This window comes from Bufo gargarizans, chromosome 4 (assembly GCF_014858855.1).
Source record: "Bufo gargarizans isolate SCDJY-AF-19 chromosome 4, ASM1485885v1, whole genome shotgun sequence".
NCBI lineage: Eukaryota > Metazoa > Chordata > Amphibia > Anura > Bufonidae > Bufo > Bufo gargarizans.
Genome location: NC_058083.1, coordinates 300836647 through 300860307, shown reverse-complemented (window position 1 = coordinate 300860307; position 23661 = coordinate 300836647). Strand labels below are relative to the sequence as shown.

The window sequence follows — 23661 nt, the reverse complement described above, 5'->3', positions numbered from 1 at the left end:
ATGGTATCAATGAAAATTTCACCTCCTCTTGCAAAAAATGAGCCCCCACATAAGACGATCACTCAAAAAATAAAAACCAATGGCGCCCATAAACCAATCCATCAAAATATGCCCCCACAGCAGTTTACCACCTCATATGGGGTGTTGCCGTATTCAAGAGAAAATGGGTAACAAATTATTTTATGGGTGTATTTTTTTTTCCTGTTGCCCCTTGTGAAAATAAAAAAAAAGTGGGGCTAAAGCAATAAAATGGAAGAAATGAAACTTTTCAATTTCACAGCCAAGTGTTTCCAAATTCCGTAAAACACTTAGCGGGTCAAAGTGCTCAGTACCCTCTTTAATATATTCTTTGAAGGGTGTAGTTTCCAAAACGGGGTCACTTTTTGAGGGTTCCCACTGTAAGGCCCCATGCACACGGCCGTGTTTCACAGCCGTGTGCGGGCCGTGGAACCGCGGCCTGGATCCCTCCTGAGAGCAGGAGCGCACGGCGTCACTGGTTGCTATGACGCCGTGCGCTCCCTGCTGCCGGCACAGTACAGTAATACACTGGTATAGATCATACCAGTGTATTACTGTATTGCGGCGGCAGCAGGGAGCGCACGGCGTCATAGCAACCAGTGATGCCGTGCGCTCCTGCTCTCAGGAGGGATCCAGGCCGCGGTTCCCGCGGCCCGCACATGGCTGTGAAACACGGCCGTGTGCATGGGGCCTAAGAGTAAGTTAGGGTCTCTTCAAATACAAAATGGTGCCTAAAAACCATTCTAGCAAAATCTGACTCCAAAATCCATATGGCGCTCCTTTCCTTCCGACCACTGACATGTGCCCATAGAGCAGGAAACCACCACGTATGGGGTATTTCTGTAAACTGCAGAATCAGAGTAATATATATTAAAGTTTAGTTTGCTGTTAACCCTTGCTATGTTGCAAAAAAACAAAATGAAATTTTGCCTATATTTTCCTTTTATTTCTTGTGGAACGCCTAAAGGGTTAACAAAGTTTGTAACATCAGTTTTGAATAATTTGAATGGTGTAGCTTCTAAAATGGGGTCATTTATGGGGGTGTTTCCATCACGTAAGCCCCTCAAAATCACTTTATATCTGAATTGGTGCTTAACCCTTTCACAACCGCAATTTGTATATATACGTGATAGCTGCACATACCCCGTGCAGCTACCACGTATATAAACGTTCTGGCAGCTCTTTAATCCAAGCGCTGCTAAACGCTTGGATCAAAGCTTCTGCCCCTGCCCTGTATGCTGTCACGGACAGCATACAGTGCAGTAATGCCAGCAAGGGACCAATCAGAGTGGCCCCTTGCCGGCAATCGATCCGATTGGTTAGTCTGTGCAGACTAACCAATTGGATTGCGGCAGTGAAAAAATGCCGGTTTCATGCTCTGATCTGCGCTCTGCAGATCAGAGCATGAAATCAGGTAATGTGTCCTCGTAAAACACTGCCCCCGATCTATGGCTGTGCCGCCTGCAGCTCAACTCCTAGCTGCCGTGATGCGGTCCGCCCCCTCCCCGTCCCATGCAGTCATTTTGTAGCCGCCCCAGCCTCCCTCAATATTGGCCGCCATCAGCAGTGTGTGTCAGCTCTATGCTGACACTCTCCTGTAACCCCATAGATGCCGCGGTTGTGGCATCCATGGGGTTAACAGAGGGAGGAAGCTCCCTCTCTCAACCATCGGGGCTGCAGCGCTGTGATTGCAGCACCAGATGGTTGCCATGGAAAGGTGTCCAGTGCTGCCACCTACAGGACATCTGGAAGTATTATACTTTGGAATGCAAGAGCATTGCAAAGTATAGTAACAACTATCAGCCCCACTGGATCTTCAAGATCCAAGAGGGAACTGATAAAAAAAAAATGTGAAAATAATAAAAGTAAAAATAAATAAATAAAAATGTAAATGAAAAAAAGAAATTGCCTTTTCCTATAAAAAAAAGAAAAAATAAAATACACATATTAGGTGTCAGCGCGTCCGTAACAACAGTCTCTATAAATATATCGCATGATAGACCCTGTCCGATAAACACCATAAAAATAAAATAAAAAAAACTGTGCCAAAAAAGCTATTTTTGTCACCTTACATCACAAAAAGTGCAACAGCAAGCGATCAAAAAGGCTTATGACCCCCAAAATAGTACCAATCAAACAGTCACCTCGTCCCGCAAAAAATTATACCCTATTTAAGACAATCGCCAAAAAAATAAAAAAGCTATGGCTCTCAGACCATAGAGAGACTAAAACATCATTTTTGGGGTTTCAGAAATGCTATTATTGTGTAAAACTTAAATAAATAAGAAAAAGTATACATATTAGGTATTGCCACGTCCGTAACGATCTTCTCTATAAAACTATCACATGACCTAACTCCTCAGATTAACGCTGTAAAAATAAATAAATGAACTGTTCCAAAACAGCCAATTTTTGGGTCACATTGCCCCATAAAGTGTAATAATGAATGATCAAAAAATCCTATGTACCCAAAAATGGTACCAATAAAAACCAACTCTTTCTGCAAAAAACAAGCCCCTGCACAAGACGAAAACCAATCCAGCACAATCTGCCTTCCAAAAACCGTATGGCATTCCTTTCCTTCTGTGCCCTGCCGTGTGCCCGTACATCAGTTTTCGACCACATGTGGGGTGTTTATGTAAACCGCGGAATCGGGGTAATAAATATTGAGTTTTGTTTGGCTGTTAACTCTCAATGTGTTAAAGAAAAAAAAATTATAAAATGTAAAATCTGCCAAAAAAGTTAAACTTAGAAATTTCATCTCCATTTTCCTTTAATTCTTGTGGAACGCCTAAAGGGTTAACAAAGTTTGTAAAATCAGTTTTGAGTAACTTGAGGGGTGTAGTTTCTACAATGGGGTCATTTATGGGTGTTTCCACTATGTAAGCCCCACAAAGTGACTTCAGACCTGAACTGGTCCTTAAAAAGTGCGTTTTGGAAATGTTCTTAAATTGTAAGAATTGCTTCTAAACTTCTAAGCCTTCTAACATCCTAAAAAAATAAAATGACATTTCCAAAATGATGCCAAAATAAAGTAGACATAAGGGGAATGTTAAGTAATAAATATTTTATTAGGTATCACTTTGTTTTAGAAGCAGAAGTAAAGGTGAAATATATTGATTCAAATATATGACTATCATGAAGTACAATGTGTCACGAGAAAACAATCTCAGAATGGCGTGGATAAGTAAAAGTGTTCCAAATCTATTACCACATAAAGTGACGCATGTCAGATTTGTAAATTTTGACCTGGACACTGGGGCATCAATGACCCTTGGTCATGAAAGGGTTAAAACATTTTTGGGAAATTTTGTTAATTAGAAAAATGGCTTCTAAACTTCTAATCCATCTAAAGTCCTAAAAAACTAAAATGACATTTACAAAATTATACTAACATAAAGTAGACATATGGGAAATGATGACTGATAACTATTTTATGGGACATTACTATCTGTCTAAGGGTACTTTCACACTAGCGTTGTTGCAATCCGGCAAGCCGTGTATAAACTGATAGCCTTTTTTTTCCGGATCGGTTAGACGGATCCGGTGAAATACCGGATCCGTGTCATCCGGAATAACGGATCCGGTATTAAATTTTTTCAAAGATCAAAAGCGCATGCGCAGACCGGAAAACTGGATCAAGCGATGCGGCAATTTCCGGAGCACTTGGTACCGGATCCGGCATTATTAGATCTCTATGGAAATTAAAGGGGTTGTCCGGGATTTGGGACCTTTGTCCTATAGTACTGCAGTGTCACACACATCAACACCCATTTCCTACCTGATGAACTTACTTCTAATGCCCCCTTTTGCTCCAATAAATTCTCTGCCGGAAGTGAAGGTTTTCTTTCAGTCTGTGACATTCCGGGTCCTTTGCAGAGGAGGAAAGCTTCCTCTTCCGCTGTTCAGGGATCCCATTGACGTCACTGCCAGCCTAGTTAATTATGCAAAAGTGTTGGAGGGGCGGTAACTAACCTGGTCGAGATCCCGCTAAGCTTTGCCCCCTCCAAGTCCGGTGACGTCACCGGGTGCCGACAAGGGACCAATCAGAGTGGTCCCTTGCCCACGCTCACTCCAATTGGTTAAAATTTAAAATAGTACCAAGAAAGCCATTTTATTTTTTATTTATTTTTTGGCACCTAACATCACATAAAGTGCAACTCTGAGCGATCAAAAAGGTCACCGTCACCTCATCCCGCAAAAAATGAGAACTTACTAAGACAATCTGTCAAAAAATAAAAAAGCTAGGGCTCTCAGACTATCGAGACACTAAAACAATTTTTTTTGTTTAAAAAATGATAATATTGTGTAAAGCTGTCAGCGATGTTTATGGATAGATGTGGGAGCGTGGCCCTTATAGTGTGACGCTCTGATGCTGTCAGTGATGTTTATGGATAGATGTGGGAGCGTGGCCCTTATAGTGTGACGCTGTGATGCTGTCAGTGATGTTTATGGATTCATGTGGGAGTGTGGCCCTTATAGTGTGATGCTGTCAGTGATGTTTATGGATTGATGTGGGAGCGTGTCTTTTTATAGTGTGACGCTGTCAGCGATGTTTGTAGATAGGTGTGGGAGTGTGGCCCTTAAAGTGTGATGCTTTCAGTGCACGTATATTGCAGATCCGCCAATGCGGACAGTTTTTCCCGGAGTCCGTTCTGGGTTTTTTTTCGGATAGGATGGGGACCCATTCACTTCAGTGGGTCATAAAAAAATTATAGGTGTTCTGCATTGTCCGTGGTTTCCATAAGCAAAAAAAAAAAAATTATGTATGTCCGACTTTTTTCTCATTTGCGGACAAGGATAGGCATTTATTAAAGGGATCTGTGAAAAAACGGATCCTACAGAGTAAAAAAACAGCTATCTTTTTTTTGGCTGATCCCAGATTTGCGGACAGCAACAAACAACTGTTGTGTGCATGTAGCCTAAGGCTACTTTCACACTAGCGATTTGGTTTCCGTTTGTGAGATCTGTTCTGGGGATCACACAAGCGGTCCAAAACGGATCACTTTTGCCCTAATGCATTCTGAATAGATAAGGATTCACTCAGAATGTATGTTTGCCTACGATCAGTCACCATTCTGCTCTGCAGGCTGCTTGCAGCGTTTTGGTGTCCACATGACGAAACTGAGCCAAACGGATCTGTCCTGACACACAATGTAAGTCAATAGGGACGGATCAGTTTTCACTGACATGGCACAATAAAAAAAGATCCGTCCTCCATTGACTTTCAATAGCGTTCGAGGCGGATCCGCATTGGCTAAGGTAAAGATAATACAAACGGACACAAAAGGAATGCAGTATAAATGATGTACCATTCTGTATGTGGATTCACTGTCTGCCTCTCTGCTCTGCAAGCACTGAGCACATGACATTTGCAAGGAGGAGTTTATGGGGGAGGAATATGAGGCTGGAGGCTGAATATGTATGAGGGGGCGGATCTATGGCGGAGGGAATAATGTGCAGGAGGCTGAATATGTATGAGGGGGCGGATCTATGGCGGAGGGAATAATGTGCAGGAGGCTGAATATGTATGAGGGGGCGGATCTATGGCGGAGGGAATAATGTGCAGGAGGCTGAATATGTATGAGGGGGCAGATCTATGGCGGCGGGAATAATGTGCAGGAGGCTGAATATGTATGAGGGGGCGGATCTATGGCGGAGTGAATAATGTGCAGGAGGCTGAATATGTATGAGGGGGCGGATCTATGGAGGAGTGAATAATGTGCAGGAGGCTGAATATGTATGAGGGGGGCGGATCTATGGAGGAGTGAATAATGTGCAGGAGGCTGAATATGTATGAGGGGGCAGATCTATGGCGGCGGGAATAATGTGCAGGAGGCTGAATATGTATGAGGGGGCGGATCTATGGAGGAGTGAATAATGTGCAGGAGGCTGGATATGTATGAGGGGGCAGATCTATGGCGGAGGGAATAATGTGCAGGAGGCTGAATATGTATGAGGGGGCAGATCTATGGCGGCGGGAATAATGTGCAGGAGGCTGAATATGTATGAGGGGGGCGGATCTATGGCGGAGTGAATAATGTGCAGGAGGCTGGATATGTATGAGGGGGCGGATCTATGGAGGAGTGAATAATGTGCAGGAGGCTGAATATGTATGAGGGGGGCGGATCTATGGTGGAGTGAATAATGTGCAGGAGGCTGAATATGTATGAGGGGGCGGATCTATGGAGGAGAGAATAATGTGCAGGAGGCTGAATATGTATGAGCATAGATAACCAGTTAGAGTTGAATAACCCCTTTAAATTTACTTTCCAAAAAGCTAATAAGCTAAAGAAAACCTATGACTACAAAATGCAGTGTAGGCAGCATGTTATAGAGCAGGAGGAGATTCAGCAAAACATGTAATTTATATATTTAAATCTCTGCTCTTTCTAAGCTCTTTTGTACTCGGGGACCATCTTATCAATGATTGACTGATGACATTCTAGATATACAGAATTTGCCATCACTGATGAACACCTCCCCCGTGTACAACATAGCTTAGAAAGAGCTGAGAGATTTTCCACAAAACTATATATCAGTCTGCTCAGCTTCTCCAGCACATTACACAGCATTTTGTGGTGACAGGTTCTCTTTAAGCTAAATTCTTATCAAACTGATAAGAATGTATCCTCAGAGACTTAGTGCTGCTAGTGACTAGATTTATTAAAATAAAAGTAAAAGTAAAATATGAGGACAGTCATGTGGCTCGTTTTGGTGGCAACCCACCACCTTCCTCAGGGACATCCAGTTCCCCCTCTCTCCTTATTCACCTACATCATACACTACAGAGCGCTTGTATTTGTTTTTCATTGTTTAGCAAGAATTTATCTTAAAGTAGAACTCCCGGCAAAAAATCTATTGTGATCCGCTAGAAAGTAATGTCATGTGACAAACTCGCTGATCTCCAACTGACACAGGACAGGAAGTCAGTAACTTCTCTATTCATTCCTATGAGAGTGAGGCTCCCATAGGAATACATAGAGAAACTGGCTTCTGTCCACACATAAGATGCTGTGTTATTTGGAGAGTCAGAGTGTTGGTCACATGACACAGCAGAGAAGCAGAATGGAGGTTATAACTCACAAATACAGACACTGGTGAGAAGATTACATGTACATTTCTAACAGGTCAGAGAATAACATTTTTTGCAAGAGTTCTTCTTTAAGTGAGTGTTTATGACCTTCTCTATGAAACTAGATCGAGCCAACAGCAGGACTCTGACAGATTCACTGAGAAGGAGAAGCACTGGCACAGAAACTGGAATTTTCTTTTTTCTTTTTATTAAAGACCTATTGGAAACATTATTTTAGCCCCAAATAAGTATAATTCAATAATTTAAAACAAAAAAGTGTCTGTAACCTTTAAAGGCCAGTATTGGAGCTTTCAATCATCTCATCAGTTGCTGCGGGCAAGTGGCAACTGTGATGCTTTAAACAGAGCTTTGAGCTCGCAGTACTGGGTGCAAAGTACAAGCTCCTAGCCCTGGACATATGTGGCAGATGGCACCAATGGGTTGTTCAGGATCGAGCAGGAGCAGTCCATGTGGTGAATGAGGCAGAACTGCAATGCTGCTCACAACCGGATGACTAGGGTGGCACTGTTTTTGGAAGAAATAAGTGTCTCCAACTAGAGATTTCCCATAGTGCTTACTTCTAGGTAAGCTACTACTTTACCTTTTACTCCATTACTCAATAATGGATGTAACCTGTACTGATGGATTCTATATAGTATTTTTTGGGATAGTCGAGCAATTACCAGTTTCTGTAGAACATGTCTTCTCATAGTTGTGCTGTATAGGCATTAGACACTATTCTAATTAGGACATCGAGAAATCTATTTCCTGAACTATATTGCCAGACTGGAATTAGCATAAAAAACCTGGTTTTCTATATCTTGCTGGTATCTATAGGTGAAACTCGAAAAATTTGAATATCATGCAAAAGTCCATTTATTTCAGTAATTCAAATTAAAAGGAATTGCATTAATGCAGCTTAAAATTAGAATTTAGTGAAAAGGTTCAATATTCTAGGCTCAAAGTGTCACACTCTAGTCAGCTAATTAATCCATACCCCCTGAGCAAAGGGTACCTCAGAATTGTGACTTTGGGGTTTCATAAGCTGTAAGCCATAATCATCCAAATTATACCAAATAAAGGCTTGAAATATCTCGCTTTGCATGTAACGAGTCTCATATGTTAGTTTCTCCTTTTAAGTTGCATTACTGAAATAAATAAACTTTGCACAATATCTTAATTTTTCGAGTTGCACCTGTATATCTGATGACAGATTATACCCGAGTAAAATCCTGCCGACCCTAACTTACCCCTTTAGACGGCACCAGTTGCATCTTGTCCGGTGCCTGCCATCATTTTTTTGTCCCGGTAGTTCAGTAGCAGAAACTGGAAGAGCTGACTATAATTGATGACTAATGCATCATTAAAAATAATAAAATGACAATTTGCAGGAAATATAAGGAGACTGGTGAAGACATTTGAGTGTGATTGACTTCATACAGTGCAGGCGGGTATGCCATTCACTTCTGCTGTGGAGAAAGTGTTCGTCCGTCTTAGAGGGACTCATTTTCTATTTACAAACCATCATTTCTGGCAAGTTAACAGATTCCTCGCACAGAATGAATTGCTACAATTATTCTGCGGGGTAATGTGCTTATATCTTCTCCACACACGCTGTACGCGTTCATTAAGCAGTCAGCCTTTCTGGCACTCCGTTTTTTCTGAACTGACAGCCCTTCATTACTGTGCTCTAAAATCTGTGTCCACGTGCGTCAGTTAATAATACCGCGGTGACTCAGGCAATGCCACTGATCTGTTTTAGTGTATTATCTGGACCTTTTTCATATGCAAAATCGAAATGTTTGATCATATTACATTTCTGATGGCTTCATTTGTCAGGACTAGTGGCAGACTATTGGGCTATGGCGTAGCAATGAATGATTAGTAAAGTGCTAATTACTGATGGATTAGTTTCCATTTTAATAAGGTCCTTTGTAGAAAGCGGCAGTTACACTAATATGAATGCGTGATTACTTGCAGTAATGGAAATCTTGCTGATTATATTAATGGTGTTTGGTGTGTTAAAACATTCCAGAGGAGCGAGCTCCAGCTTCTCCTCTGTAGCAATGTAAAACCAAGACATTTATCACAATTAATAACTTGTTATATGAGTAATTAGTGTTTATAGCCGATGAAGAACATGCAATCATTAGGCACTAATGCCTTCAGTCGTTAATCAATCGTATTTATTTGCTCTATGCCATATGGGTTTCATCATTTGTAGTGATGGTTAAAGGCATATTACAGATGTCGTTCTCTTTTCATTGATTATTAACCCCATGTTCTTGCTCACAAATGAGAAAAAAAGTTTCAAAGCCTTGAAGGCAAAGCAAAGCTATCTAGCCATTGCATAGGTCATGCAGCAATTGGGTCCAACCGCTGGGACCCACACCACTCACCAGAACGGGGAACCCAAGTGTCCTACCTCTCAGCCCCAACACCACGGTTACAGCAGTAGTGCATGGGTCCTCTCACTCAAATTGTATGGCACTGAATGAAACGGCTGGGCACGTCTTTGCATGCTGCTCCGTTCAAACTCCTCCAAGAAGCAGTCTTGCGGCTCTTGGAACTGGGGACCAGAGCCTCTATTCTGTTGATCGATGGGGGTCCCTGTGGTTGGAGCACAATGTAGTATATATCGACTATTCACTGAATAGGTGATGAATTCTTCTGGTTGGAATACCCCTTTAAAGTAAAAATGTAAACTGTTGTGCCTAGTACAGGGTAACAGATGGTTGTCACACAGATTCTTTCTTCCCTGAGTCTGTGTAATATGAATCCTTACTACAGAAACATATGTACTTTGCATTATATTAGAGTACCTTCACAAGGCACTGTATTACAGGAATTCAGCCCTAGAAGCTGTTCTTCTAAGGTAGAGTACCTTCATAGTATACAGCATCTTGGGTTACTGCAGGGCCCCATAGACGTCTGTGGTCACAGTATTAAAACCTTATCTATACTATACAGAACGATAGGCTAGTTGTCGGGCATTAGTGGAGTGGTTTATAAAACGTGTAATATATATAGTAGACTGTTTCATGTTTTTATTGTGATTTATAATTGTGAGAAAATAGTCTAACTTTCATTACTGGTTTGATTTCTTTTAAAGGCGATTGAGACTCATTTAATGCGCAAGTCAAGCAATGGCTTAACATATATTGCTGAATGGAAAGGAGGTCTTTTGGAGCATAAAATGGGACACTTGACGTGTTTTGCCGGTGGCATGTTTGCCCTCGGTGCAGATGGAGCACCAGGGGACAAAACGGGGCACCATATTGAACTGGCTGCAGAGATTGCAAGGACCTGCCATGAATCCTATGATAGAACAAGTAAGTCAGACTTTTGTGATACTCTGTTTAAAGGTTTTTTCAGAATCTTTTTATTTATTTTATTTATACTGACAACTAATCTGAGAAGCCAAAACAGCGTCCTCACAGCTTACCAAGCACAGCCACCTCCATTGCATAGCTTGTGTGTTCTGATATTGTAACTCTTCCCCATTCATGGTGTCGCTGGCCTAGGAAGAGACTGCGACACTCACCAGAGTGCCGTAGCTTCTTCAAACAGCCTATTAGCAGTGGTGCCATGAGTCAGACCCCCACCTATCAGATCCTGAGGATAGGCCACCAGTATTAACCCCTTTAACCACTTCATTAACGCAGTGTTTATCCCCCTTCCTTACCAGGCCAGTTTTTCAGTTGTCTATCTAACTGCAAATAACTAATCAATTATTTGGCACGATGGCTGAGGTTAGTGATTTGTTGCAGTGGTCACAGAGAGATGTCATCCTGTAACAGCGGCTGCTATGCGCTGCTGTTGCGGGCGCCGTGATCTGCGGCCGGTGCTTCCCATTTCACCGCTGCAGTCCTGTCTTGGTGCTGCTGTTCTGGACCTGATGCACAGTTTGCTCTCAGTGCTGGCCACAGCATGCTTGCTGTTTGTTCCTGCTGCACTTCCTTAAGGGCCGGGGCATGTCACTTCCTGGGCTTTGTGGCTTAGGTCATGTGACCTCGCTGACCTATCCTAGCCCTCCTGTGCATATATAAGTGGCTCATCCCCCTTCCCAGATGCCTCCACGTCGAGGTCCTTGTGAGCTGCTAAGGCCCCTGATAACCACTTGTGTTCCTGACTCGTATTTGTGTTATTGGATTCTGCTACCCGTCGTATTCCTGCCTGCTAGCCTCTGACTCTCCTGTTGCCGACCCGGATTACCTGACCTGTACCTGTACCACCTGCCCCTACCTTTCACCTGTCTGAGTAATTCTCTACTTCATCCTTCAGTCCTGCACTGTTTCTCCTGGTAACGACTCTGCCTGCCTGACTACGCCTGTGCTTCTGGTACCTTTCCCTGGTACCTCCTGGTCCGCCTGGACCATCTGCCTTGTGTGCCTATCCTCCTCAAGAGGTAGGGACCCAGTGTTCCCCTCGGGAAAGTCTATCCCCACCATCAGGGGTACTGTGAAGAATTGAGGGTTCACTTAGACAACGCCCTTAGAGGAGGTAGGACACGTGGCACAGGTGGGTTCACACCTGCTGGTTTGTGACACATCCCTGCACCCGACAAACAAAGCCCAGTGGGGATGTTTAGCGTGGCAAACTGGAAGCAACAATAGTAAAAGTCAGTACATCGTCAATCTTTTTTTTTTTCCCCTCAGAATTGCTGGCCAGGGAGGATTTATTATTATTATAATTTTTTTATACATTGACCAACCTCTTTAATGCCTTAAGGTATATGAAAACTCTAGGCAGAACTCGGTGTATGACCCTTTATTGTTTAAAGGCTTACACTAGACCAAAAATCTGCTATGGCCATATTACAACTGTTAAGTAGTATTTTCACACCGTGTGCTAGTGTTTTTTGGTCCTTCTGTGTGTTTTATTTTTTTATTTTTATTGCAACATGCTGTGGTTGTGGGATAGGTCATCAATATCAAAACGGCAGAGATCGGACACCTCGCGCCCCCATCAATCATCTGGTTGAAGAGAAGGCAGTGCTTGGTGGAAGCACTGCCTTCCCTTCATTGTTTATCTTTTTGCTTTCGACATCACATAGGTGAACAGGTGTAACTACAGGAAGCTTCGCCATTCACTTCTATGGGACAGCTCCTTCCTATTCACTTGGATACGAACGAGCTGTCCCACAAAAGTGAATGGGACGGCTTGTAGTTACACCTGCTCACCGTTGTGCTGTCAATGAAGGGAAGGCAGTGCTCGTACCGATCGCGGCCTTCTCTTCAACCAGCAGATCAGTGGGAGTGCTGGGTGTCAGACCCCGCCAATCTGATATAGATGACCTATCCTGACAATAGGTCATCAATATTAAAATGTATTTGTGCTTCCTTCTTGAGAACTGTAAAGCAAGGCTTACTTAGGGGGGGGAAAAAAATCACTCAAGTTGTTTGTATAAAATTCTTATGAAAATTGCTACAATCAAGCAGTTTTTGTTCTTTTTGCTTGATGGAATTTAGTAGCTTTCTTCCACCATATGGTATTATGACAATTGCTTAGAACTCTTGTATCTCTTGGTAATGTTTTGAATACTCCGTGGGAGAAAAGTCTGCTTGTAGCCCTTGTATGCTGATCCTAAAGTTGATTTTAAATTGTATTTTTCCTGTATAATCGCTTATAGAATTCACAGTAACTTTTTTTTATTGCTTCCTTTGTATTATTAGCAATGAAACTGGGACCTGAAGCATTCAGGTTTGATGGAGGTGTAGAAGCAATTGCTACAAGACAAAATGAGAAATACTATATTTTACGACCTGAAGTGATTGAAACCTATATGTACATGTGGAGATTTACACATGATCCAAAATACCGACAGTGGGGCTGGGAAGCTGTTCAGGTAAGCAGGTTTGACACCTATGCAGATCCATAGTAAATGAATGAATGCACACAGCAGTGTAGTGGATTTTCTGTGTCAATTTTTGTGCAGTTTTTGCTGTAGTTCTGAACCAAACCAGCACCAAAATGCCCTTGTGTGACTTGCAGATTTTGACATGGGTTGTTTACCCCAGACTTTACTAAAATATGCACAGTAAAATTTCAGTTTCCATCATGATAATTTCCTCGCCATGTAGATGAAATTTTGAAAATCTCATCTACTTAGCTGGTACTGTATTACTTTGCATGGAAATGTGTGCGTAGTACGCTCAGTGTGCATATACCCTAAAGTTTTCCGGTCAAGTATCTCAAGCTATCTTGTACCTTTTATACAGCAATAAGCTTATTCTATTGAACAAATGTTCTGTTATTGCCCTCCCGAGTTATTGTGTAATTCACTAAACGCACATTTACTTATTACATTCCATCTGCTATATTCACATACTTAGTTACTGAAGTGATATGCTAGGGTTGTCCATATACTGCCTAAACCAATGCACACCATTCATGTTGTCTGCGGACAGATCCACACTTTCCTACTAGTCGCCTGCTGCAATATTTCTCATATTAACCTTCACATTATACTCCCCGAGTGACTGACCTGCCTTTTTCTAAAGCTTGGCTTTTACTTTTTCCTAATTAATTTTTGCCAGTGGTTGATGCTGCAGCGTCTAGCAACTCATTATGCACATCAGACTCTGAGACCTACAGAAGCTCTGCCATTGTTACATTACTGATTCTGTTTTACTAATGCATCACTAATTTCAAGATCTCTGCTTACTATCACTGAAAGAAAGCAATTATTTCCAGTAATGTTTCTTTACAGAATCAGAGCCAGGATACCATTGAATGTTAATTTATTTTTTCTAGTACACAATTTGCTGGTACAGGGATCTTAGGAGAATGCTATATGTATTGGGACAAAGGACACATGTGGGGTAGTTCATTCTAAGGTATACATACAATATCTAATATGACAGCAAGGTATTATGTGACATGGGCTATTGAAATACATTTTTCTCGCAACCTGCCCTGATTTGTTTTCTCGTGTCAATTCAGTTTTTTTTTTTATGGCCATTATACAGAACCATTCACTTTAATGGGGCAGCAAAAAACCTGAAATGACTCGGTGTGCATTCCGTGTCCGCATGACTCTTCTGCAAAAAAAATAGAACATGTCCTACTACTGTCCACATTACGCACAATAGGACTGTTGTATTAGGGGCCGTCTGTTTTGTTCCGCAAAATGCGGAATACACGCATCCGGTATCTGTGTTTTGCGGTTCCGCCATTTGCAGACCGCAAAATACTCTGTCATGTGCATGAGCCCTGAGAACACACACTCTTACTGTAAAATGATCTGTTCAGGGCTGTGTAATAGACAGGGATGATGTAGACCCGCCTGCATTTGCTTGATGCAATCTAATCTCAGGTTAGAAGTGTGACTGGTTCTTCAGCTCTTCTCTTGTCCGTGGATGTGTATTGATTGCTTAAAATCGCCTCTTTATCATCAGCGCTTTGCCATTCCCATCATCCTTGTTTTAATGTGATGTGAAAATAGGAAGACAGGAAGATTCTCTGAATCTACGTTCTATCAGCCAAATGACAAGACCTTTGAACACTCAACTTTATTGCTATGAAATCAATTCCCTGTAACATTTCAATTAGATTTATTTAATGTAATTTCTAATTGAAAAGGCAACAAATCAAGAGCCTTCCTCTTTCTTAGTTAATAATTCATGCTGATTGGAAGTCGCACACTCAGAAAGCTTCCTGCTGGATGAATTGTTTCCTCTTATTCATTCAACTGATTATTGTTTGCAAGTTTTTCTGCCAACTCTGAGCCTCACAAGAAGCTTACAAGTATACATTTTTTCAGACACCAAATTGATTTATCCACGAATCGTCTTATTTTTTTTTTTAAATATAGTAAATGGTTTGCCCTGGAGTATTTATTACTGTGATTTTGTTTGCAGAATACCCCACAACTGACTGCATCACACCTAGCACATGCTTGTCTTTACAGTGTAATACTAAGCATATGCCTGGTTTTACACTGCATTGCCTGTCATCCGACTATAAAGAACACACTTCCTAAAATGTCAATCACCAGAAAATATCCCTGCACGCTTTGACTAAGCAAGAAACGGTATAGAGGATTTTAGCTCTGAAGCTACCAGAACTGTGACTGTAGTTCTGGGCTTTAAAGGCTATAAAAACATTTTAGTTTTTTTTTTTTTAAGTTTTCTTTGCCTTTGCTGTATTATGGGATAAAAACTTTGACTTGTCTTCTGCAGCCTGCATGTGTTCTGCATTGCAGACCGCTTAGTCCAGCCCCCCCCCCCTTTTTTTTTTTTTTACTTTTCCCACCTGGTATGGGAATGAATATCACCCGTACAGGGAGACTGCCCTGTTTCTCCATTGGCGTCTCTAGGGCTACAGATAACTATTATTTTAGCAATCGAGTATTCTACCGATTATTAGTTAATTCGGTACTTTAGTAAGAAAAAATTTATTGACTGTTTTCCTATATAAAAACTCATGCCATCAGTCCCCAACACCCTTTGTTCCCCCCTGTGCAATCAGCCCAAGTGCATCAGGTTCCCCCCAGTGGCATCAACTCCGTTCCCCCCCCAGTGCCATGCCATCAACTCTGCCCCCCCCCCAGTGGCATCAACTCTGTCCCCCCCCACCCTTGTGCCATCTGTCCCCGTAAGCCGGGCCACACTTTAAACCACGGACACACGGTCCGTGAAAGCCCAGCCTGCACTCCGAGCGCCCGGCCGTAGTGATGCACCCACTCCCTCGGTGTCACCAACTTGTGTTTCCAGCTGGGGAGCTGCCTACACATAGCTTTGCTCTGGGCCTGACATCACACAGCGCGTCGGGTCACGGCATGTGTACGTCAGGAGGTCAGTGCAGCACGGGAACATGGATCTGCTGTGGAGTGTCCGGAGGCCCCCTACTGGAAAGACGAGTTTTCCGAGCGCATTGTGGGCCAGCGGGAGACCACGGAGCGGGAGTATTAGCAAGCGCTTCACTCTCGCTCCATGGTCACGTGACACAAGCTAATCCTCGATGCGAAAAGTTTGCATCAAGGATTTTTTTGTTTTAAATTGCTCTATTTAATTGAGTAATCGTTGCAGCCCTAGGTGTCTCCTTCTCCCTGGCTGTAGCGCAGTCCAATCACAGAGGAGAGCGAGCCAGGGAGATGGAGACACCTATTGAGAAACAGGGCAGTCTCCTCCACCCTGTACCGATTTATATTCATTTCCATACCAGGCGGGAAAAGTAAAAGGGGGGCACAGCGGGGAACTATGCCCAACACACACCCCTACTTATTTTATAGTGTCTGGACCCTCTTTAAGTGTGACTTTTTGATACAAACTCTGACAGCCCCCTCTCTGTTCTCCTGAATATTAATAAAGTTGCCATCCCTTTTAGGTTTATTTTATTTGGTTATAAACATGTCAGCTGAGATATGTGGTCAGGAGAGCAGAAGTAAAGGCTACAGATTGAGCAGTAAGCTCTTCTGATGGATTTTACACTGAACAGGACTGAGCAGCCTACAATGTATACATACAACAATACATACAGGCTGCAGAAGACAAATGGAGCATAATTTGTAATAAAAACGAATGCAACTATGTTTTTATCATATAACACAGGCAAGGCAATAAAAATTGTCCCAAAGTGTCCATATACATTAATAATGAAGCACAAGATAAGTAATACAATGTACATGGTTGCTCAACTTTCTATGTAGACTATTTCCCTATATAAACCTAATGTTCTTAAACACTAGAACAGATGTGAAAAGGCACCCTAGTGCTTTTGAGTAGATTGCATACTGTATGTTCAAAATTACTGTTTGTTTATTGCTAGACCTAACAAAAGAGAGGAACTAAAAGCCTACAAAAGTGGTGATAACCCGTCTACAGGAAGAGATGAGCAGTGCCTATGTAGCATCACTGCATATTCATCAGGTTCTAACATCAAAAGTCCCCCCCAAAAAATATGCACTTTAAGCTCATCCTAATATTAGAGCTCCAAGTGCTACCTTTTGAGTGCTTACTTATATTCTACAACACATAAAATACAAGTTTATTTGCTTGTTTTGGAAGTAACTGAGTAGCCCATTTAATTATGTTGGATGTTGTCTGTAATGGTGCTTTCTATTAAAGTGCCATCATAGATGCAGTGGATAGTTTATAGAATGTTAAAGCGGTTCTCCAAGAATTATCTAAAATGCCAACCAGCAACCGGTCCTAGAAATGTGAGAACTGGTTACCTCCACTTTCAGAGCTGCCTAGGGCGAGGTGAGGGGGTGGAACCTCACTACCCTTTGGCAGTTGCATATACTACCTATTGGTAAGATTTCCAGGCTGCTCTGCCATGATTGCATATCACAGGCAGGATCACATTACCATCTATTGTAGAGCTGTGAAGTGAGGGCCAGCTGCCTCCCCCCTTTAGGCAACTCAACAAGTGGAGGCAACCAGTCCTCCTCACATTCTAGGACTGGTTGTTTGCGGCCATTTTAAACCATTCCTGGAAAACCCCTTTAACTCGCATTACAGAGCATTCATTTTTTTTCCCTTTTTTTGTTAGTGGGGTTGTCCGAGTTAAGAAAAAATATATAGCACTGTAAATCTGATGGGCAGCAATATATAACTAAGCCAAGCAGGTTTTAGGTAACAATTATATTTCCTCATTTCCCTGGTTCTCTTTTGGCCATTTGTTTACCTGCAATAACAACAATCTCTGCCCCTCCCCCTGCTCTGCAAAGGGAGTGAATATAAGTGCTGCCCTGAGTGACATGTCTGCCTACTGGGAGACTCGGCAGCATGTTGTGTTTGTAGGACTACAAGTCCCAGCTGTACAATGACACTGCTGATACACACAGGATCTTCTCCCTACTTGTTCTTGTGCAGAACTCATCTAGTCTGTCAGCTCCTGTGCCCAGCATTAGTCTCCTCACTGCCTGCAGCTACTCAGTAAAGCCTTCAGCCCTGAGTCTGTGCTCCTGAAGGGGTTAATCTTTTTCCTGAAGTATCCAGTGGGAGGGAGACGCAGGGCAGAGAGCAGCAGACTGCAGAGCAGGGGGGCCGTGGCCAGCCCAGTGAGGTCTGGTGTACAGACACATCTGATCTCTCAGGCTTTGTGCACGAAACATCATCAGAGCAGGGAGAGAAGCTGACACAGGTCATGTGACATCTGAGAAACCAGCAACTGGCGATAAAGTAAGTCAATTGTAAAGTCCTTTCATTTTCCTAGTTGGAAACCTTCAAAGAACAAAAAAATAACTGACAACCCCTTTATAACGGCAATTCTATTTGTCTTGCACAAATAAGGCTGTAGAATTGGAGTGAAATTTTACTGTGTACAAAGTAAAGGTACATATTCTCAATCATACGACAAAATATTCAGCAATAGGCATGTGCATAAATTGAGATTCAATATTTTAAAATTAGCTTTTTAATAGGAACTTGTATGCGTTTCAGTGAATCTTATTATACTAATGCTCTAATATGTACAGCTGTAAATCCAAAGTGTCACCGAAACCTGGCAATGTTAATTGACTCACTGCCCAAAGTGAAGCCGCATACATCTTCCTCTCTTTCTTATCCGTCTTTGTAAATTGAAACCATGCCCATATTCATTGCAACAAGGTGCTTTCAATTGGCAGAAATGTGCAAGGTAATTGGATTTTCAGGCTAATCGAAACATTGACAGTAGATTCATGTGCTGCAGTGTGATTGTCTTCTTGTGCTTGTCAGGCATTGGAAAAGTACTGCAGAGTGGAAGGCGGCTATTCTGGCATCCGGGATGTTTATGCTCCCCATCCTGCTCATGATGATGTGCAGCAAAGTTTTTACCTTGCGGAGACCCTCAAGTAAGTACGGACAGTGATCAAGAGGGTAATTAATGCTAAGCAGCAGCGCAGATGAACACAGACCATTAACACTCTTGACATTCTAATAGTGTTTCATGACACTAGAGCGGAAAAGGGTTGAATAATGTGAAGCAATTGACTACTGAGCGTGGTGACAGCACAAGTTGTATTCGCAATCATTTTAATTGGAGGTCAATTGTGTATTTCTTTTTTTTTTTTCTATATTTTAAACAGCAAATTTTAAAATATATTCAAATGTAACACATCACTGATGCAGCTAAAGCACTGACTGGCAAACATCATTTATTTTGATTTCTTAAATTTAACCATAGGACACAAACGTTAATCTAAAAACCCCTGCTGTCCCCAAAAACTATGGAGAACCACTGGCCCTAATGCACCCTGATGCTGATGGAGTGTGCTTTCAGATGAGGATGGCCCCGTGCTAGAACCTCCAAGTGGACATATGATAGACCCTCTTATCACGTGCAAGAATGATGAGAGGTGCAATATAGGGCCGAAAAAAAAAAAAATTGGGCTGTCCAATTCAAGATTAAAAATCCAACAAAACAGATCTCAATATTCCAGTAAATCCTACATCCTGATTAGTTTCTCAAGGTTACCGTTTATCAGGGGACATTTCTAAGAATAGCCTGACAATGTACAATATGCCTGTACATCAGAAAGCTTAGGCGACAGCACAGCTGCAGTAGGTAGGATAAAACCACATAAGTCACTGAAGTTGTAGCTGTTACACAGCTCAAACTCCTGTTTCCTGGTAGGGGTTTTCCTGCTATCTTACAAGCTTTGATCAGCATTGGTTGCAATGGAGTGTGATGGTCACATACATGTGATAATAGGACAATACTGGGAGGTTCCAGCATAGAGCAGTCTCAATTCCGTCAGAATCAGGTCTTCACAATAGGATGCATTAAAGTTAGTGGTTTTCATTTTTGTCCCTGTCAGTTTTCCTGGAAAATGCTCACATTTGACCAATGCAAGGTATCTGATGGAATGACCACCCCACCCCCCTTTTATGAGTTGTGGTTAGTCTGACCATATTTTACATCAGTATTTTAGATTGTGTCCTATAAGGTATGTTTAGGAACACACCATTTAATGAATCAATATAAATGTAACATTTAGGTGGTCAAGTTCAAATGTGACGCTCTCCTTTATAAAGTGAGTTTCAAGTGCTTAGCCTAAAAAAAATAAGCCATTCACCAGTGCGCCATTCAACACCGAGACTCCCGCCTCCACGGCTTCTAGTCACAGCATAGTTGCGTCCATTCATTGGCCTCAGCGATTATATGACCCCAAGCAGCACATGACTGCGGAGGCCAGTGAATGGCTGTAGCAGTGCATGTGATGGATGGGACCCTTAGTGCTGGAACAGAGTGCTGGTGAGTGGATAAGTGGCTTTTTTTTTCTTTTTTTTTAGGCTGAGCGTTTGAGGGACCTTAAGTAAAATTGCTGTGGGAGATGGTCAACCTTGTAACTGTCATTTTCAACTTAAAAAATGGGGGCGGTCATGTTAATAATTTTTTTAATATGCAACCCCAATTCCAAAAGTTGGGAGACAATGTAAAATGTAAATCAAAGAAAACCGAATCCAATGAATTGCAAATCTCACAGAACCATGTTTTATTCACAGTGGAACATATAACACATATCAGATGTTGAAAATTAAGACTTTTTACCATTTCATAAAACATTTTTACTAATTTAGATCTTGATGGCAGCAACGTATCTAAAAAAAAAAAGGGGGCAACAAAAAAGCTATTTGCAACTGCGTGTCATGATTGGGTATAAAAAAAGCATGTTAGAGAGGCAGAGTTTCAGAAAAATGTTCCTCAATGTAAAATTGAGAAGACTGACAATATCCTACAATCCACAGTACATGATATGAAAATATTAAGAGAATCTGGAGAATAACATGTATGCAAACGGCTGATGGTCAATATTGGAAGCCTGCAGGTGGAACTGCATTGAAAACAGGCATGTTTCGGTACTGGAAATCACTGCGTGGGCTCAGGAACTGTCCAGAAATCATTGTCTATGAACACAGTTCAACTTGCAATCCACAAATGCAAGCTAAGGCCTCTTTCACACTACCGTATGGCTATTTCAGTGTTTTGCGGTCCGTTTTTCACGGATCCTTTCCGCTTTTTTGTTTCCGTTGCCTTTTTGTTCCGTTCTGTTTTTCCGTATAGCATATACAGTAATTACATAGAAAAAATTGGGCTGGGCAAAACATTTTTAATAAATGGTTCCGCAAAAACGGAACGGATACGGAAGACATACAGATGCATTTCCGTATGTGTTCAGTTTTTTTGCGGACCCATTGACTTGAATGGAGCCACGGAACATGATTTGCAGGCAATAATAGGACATGTTCTATCTTTCAACGCAATGGAAATACGGAAACGAAATGCAGACTGAGGGCATTCCGTTTTTTTTTTTTTTCCGGAACCATTGAAATGAAAGGTTCTGTATACGGAACGCAAAAAACGGCCTGCAAAACAAAACAAAAAAAAAAATGTTGTGTGAAAGAGGCCTAAAGCTGTATAATGCAAAGATATGTCATCACAATCCAGAAACACTGCCACCTTCTCTGGACCAGAGCTCATTTAAAATTGACTGAGGCAAAGTGGTAAACTGGATCAAAATGTGAAATTCTCAAATTTCAAATCAAGAGGAGAGAGACCATCCAGCTTCTTATTGGCACACAGTACAAAAGCCTGCATCTCTGATGGTATGGGGTTGCAATAGTGCCTTTTGGCTTGGGCATCTGTAAAGGCACCATCAGTGCTAAATGATATATAGAGGTTTTAGAACAACATATGCAGCCATCCAGACAATGTCTCTTTCAAGGTAGGCCTTACATATTTCAGTAAGACCATTCTAAAACACATACTGCGTCCTACCCAACAGCATGGCTTCGCAGTAGAAGAGTCTGGGCGCTGATCTGGCCTGCCTGCAGTCCAGACCTTTCACCAAGAGAAAACATTTTCTGCATCTTGAAACAAGAACTCCATCAAAGACGACCCAGGAATATTGAGCAGCTAGAATCCTAAATCGGACAAGAAGGGGACAATATTCCTCTCCCAAAACTCCAACTGTTGGCCTCCTCCATTCCCAGATGTTTGCAGACGGTTGTCAAAAGAGGGAATGCTATACAATGGTAGATGCGGCCCTTTCACACCTTTTTTTTTTTTAATGTATTTCTGCCATCAAGTTCTAAAGGAGTTCATTTTTTTCATGAAATGGTAAAATGTCTCAATTTTTCAGCATTTGACATTTTACCCCTACATTTTTGCAATTGGGGTTGAGAATTGTGTAATTTTATTTAATAAAATAAAAACTGCCTCTAAAGTGTCCTCATAGCAACACTCAAATTGAGCGTTGCTAAGAATAATCTGTCTTTAGACTTTTATTGAATATGGCTTATTGTAGAGGCCAGCTTCTCAGCCTGTCTCTGCCTCCCTTGATGGTGTAGTGTTCCATTATGGCATTTGTATACAGTAGTTTATGAATTGGTAGTCGTTCTATATTATGCCATGTAAATATATAGAGGCACTCTTAACATGTACAACCTTCTTTGCCGTTTCAGGTATCTCTACTTATTATTTTCCGACGATGATCTTCTTCCGTTAGAACATTGGATTTTCAATACTGAGGCACATCCACTCCCTATTATCCAAAAGGCTGACAGAACGATAGAAACCCTAGAGTAATAAGAGACACGAATTGCCTCATATACCGGAAATTCACTGCATTCCTGCAACAGTCCGATCAGGACAGAGCACTCTTCATGTCTATTAACCATTTATTTTTCTTCTGAAGTTGTGAAGAAACCTTTTGCAGTCTGTCACGTTTACTTTAGGACTCCTGGGGGATTCTAGAGCCGTTCCTTTGTGACCTAACCAGTTGCTGTGAATTAAAAGCACCTTTCTTCTTGGACATTCCATTTAGAGTTAGACAACCATCCTTGGCCATATAGAATAGAACAGTCTGCACCTTTCTTTACCAACTCCTTTTTCCTTTCATTTGACTGCAAAGATCCTTCCTCCTCTGTGAGGAGATTGTCTGCTTTAAGCTGTAATATTTTGCCATGTTGCAAAAAGCCATAATGATTAGTATAAAGAGCGATTTCTTTTCCTTTTCCAGTTATATGTGAATCTGATTTGTCTCACGGAGGACAAATTGTGTAACTGTGACATCTTCCTCTTATGCGGGTTTTCTTTGGTAAAATATTCCGAACTGTAATTTCTATAGAGATGACTTTGTTCCATGCAGACATGACTATTTTTTTGGCAGTGGTCCAACTTTTTTTGTTTTTTTTTTGTTATTAATCTGTGTTAAATTAATAGCCATCTAATCTGTTCAATGAAGCTGTTCTTAAAGTATTTTGATTATAAGACTAGATATATATATATATATATATATATATATATATATATATATATATCTGATCTATAGACAATCCAGGTGTTGCAAAATAAAATGTTCAGATTATTTTCTTAGGGCAAACTGTCGCTTGTCCTTTCTAGTAGACTATTTCATGTGATTTTTCACAGTTTGTAAACCAGGTTTATGAGGTTATGTTCTGGGGTGTTTTCGGAACACATATGTATTGCAGATTTGCCGAATATCTGGGTAATTTCATGACCACATTCCATGGACGAGTATGTCCGCCTTACTGAAACCAAATGTCTGTCTGTATTATGTTTTTAAGGGAATTTTTCCCTTTCACTGACCGCTCATTGGTGTCATTGAATCAGCT

General features: G+C 41.5%; 1 protein-coding gene across 1 annotated transcript in view; it reads left to right on the top strand.

Moving 5' to 3' along the window:
• Positions 1 to 22843, top strand: part of MAN1A1 (mannosidase alpha class 1A member 1) — a 185764-nt gene extending 162921 nt beyond the window's left edge. Inside the window, exons 9-12 of the mRNA XM_044291436.1 lie at positions 10206 to 10425; positions 12769 to 12941; positions 18760 to 18875; positions 22489 to 22843. Coding sequence (XP_044147371.1) covers positions 10206 to 10425; positions 12769 to 12941; positions 18760 to 18875; positions 22489 to 22612 — 633 coding nt within the window. The 3' untranslated portion in view covers positions 22613 to 22843. The remainder of the gene's footprint in view (positions 1 to 10205; positions 10426 to 12768; positions 12942 to 18759; positions 18876 to 22488) is intronic.
• Positions 22844 to 23661: the final 818 nt, after the last annotated feature.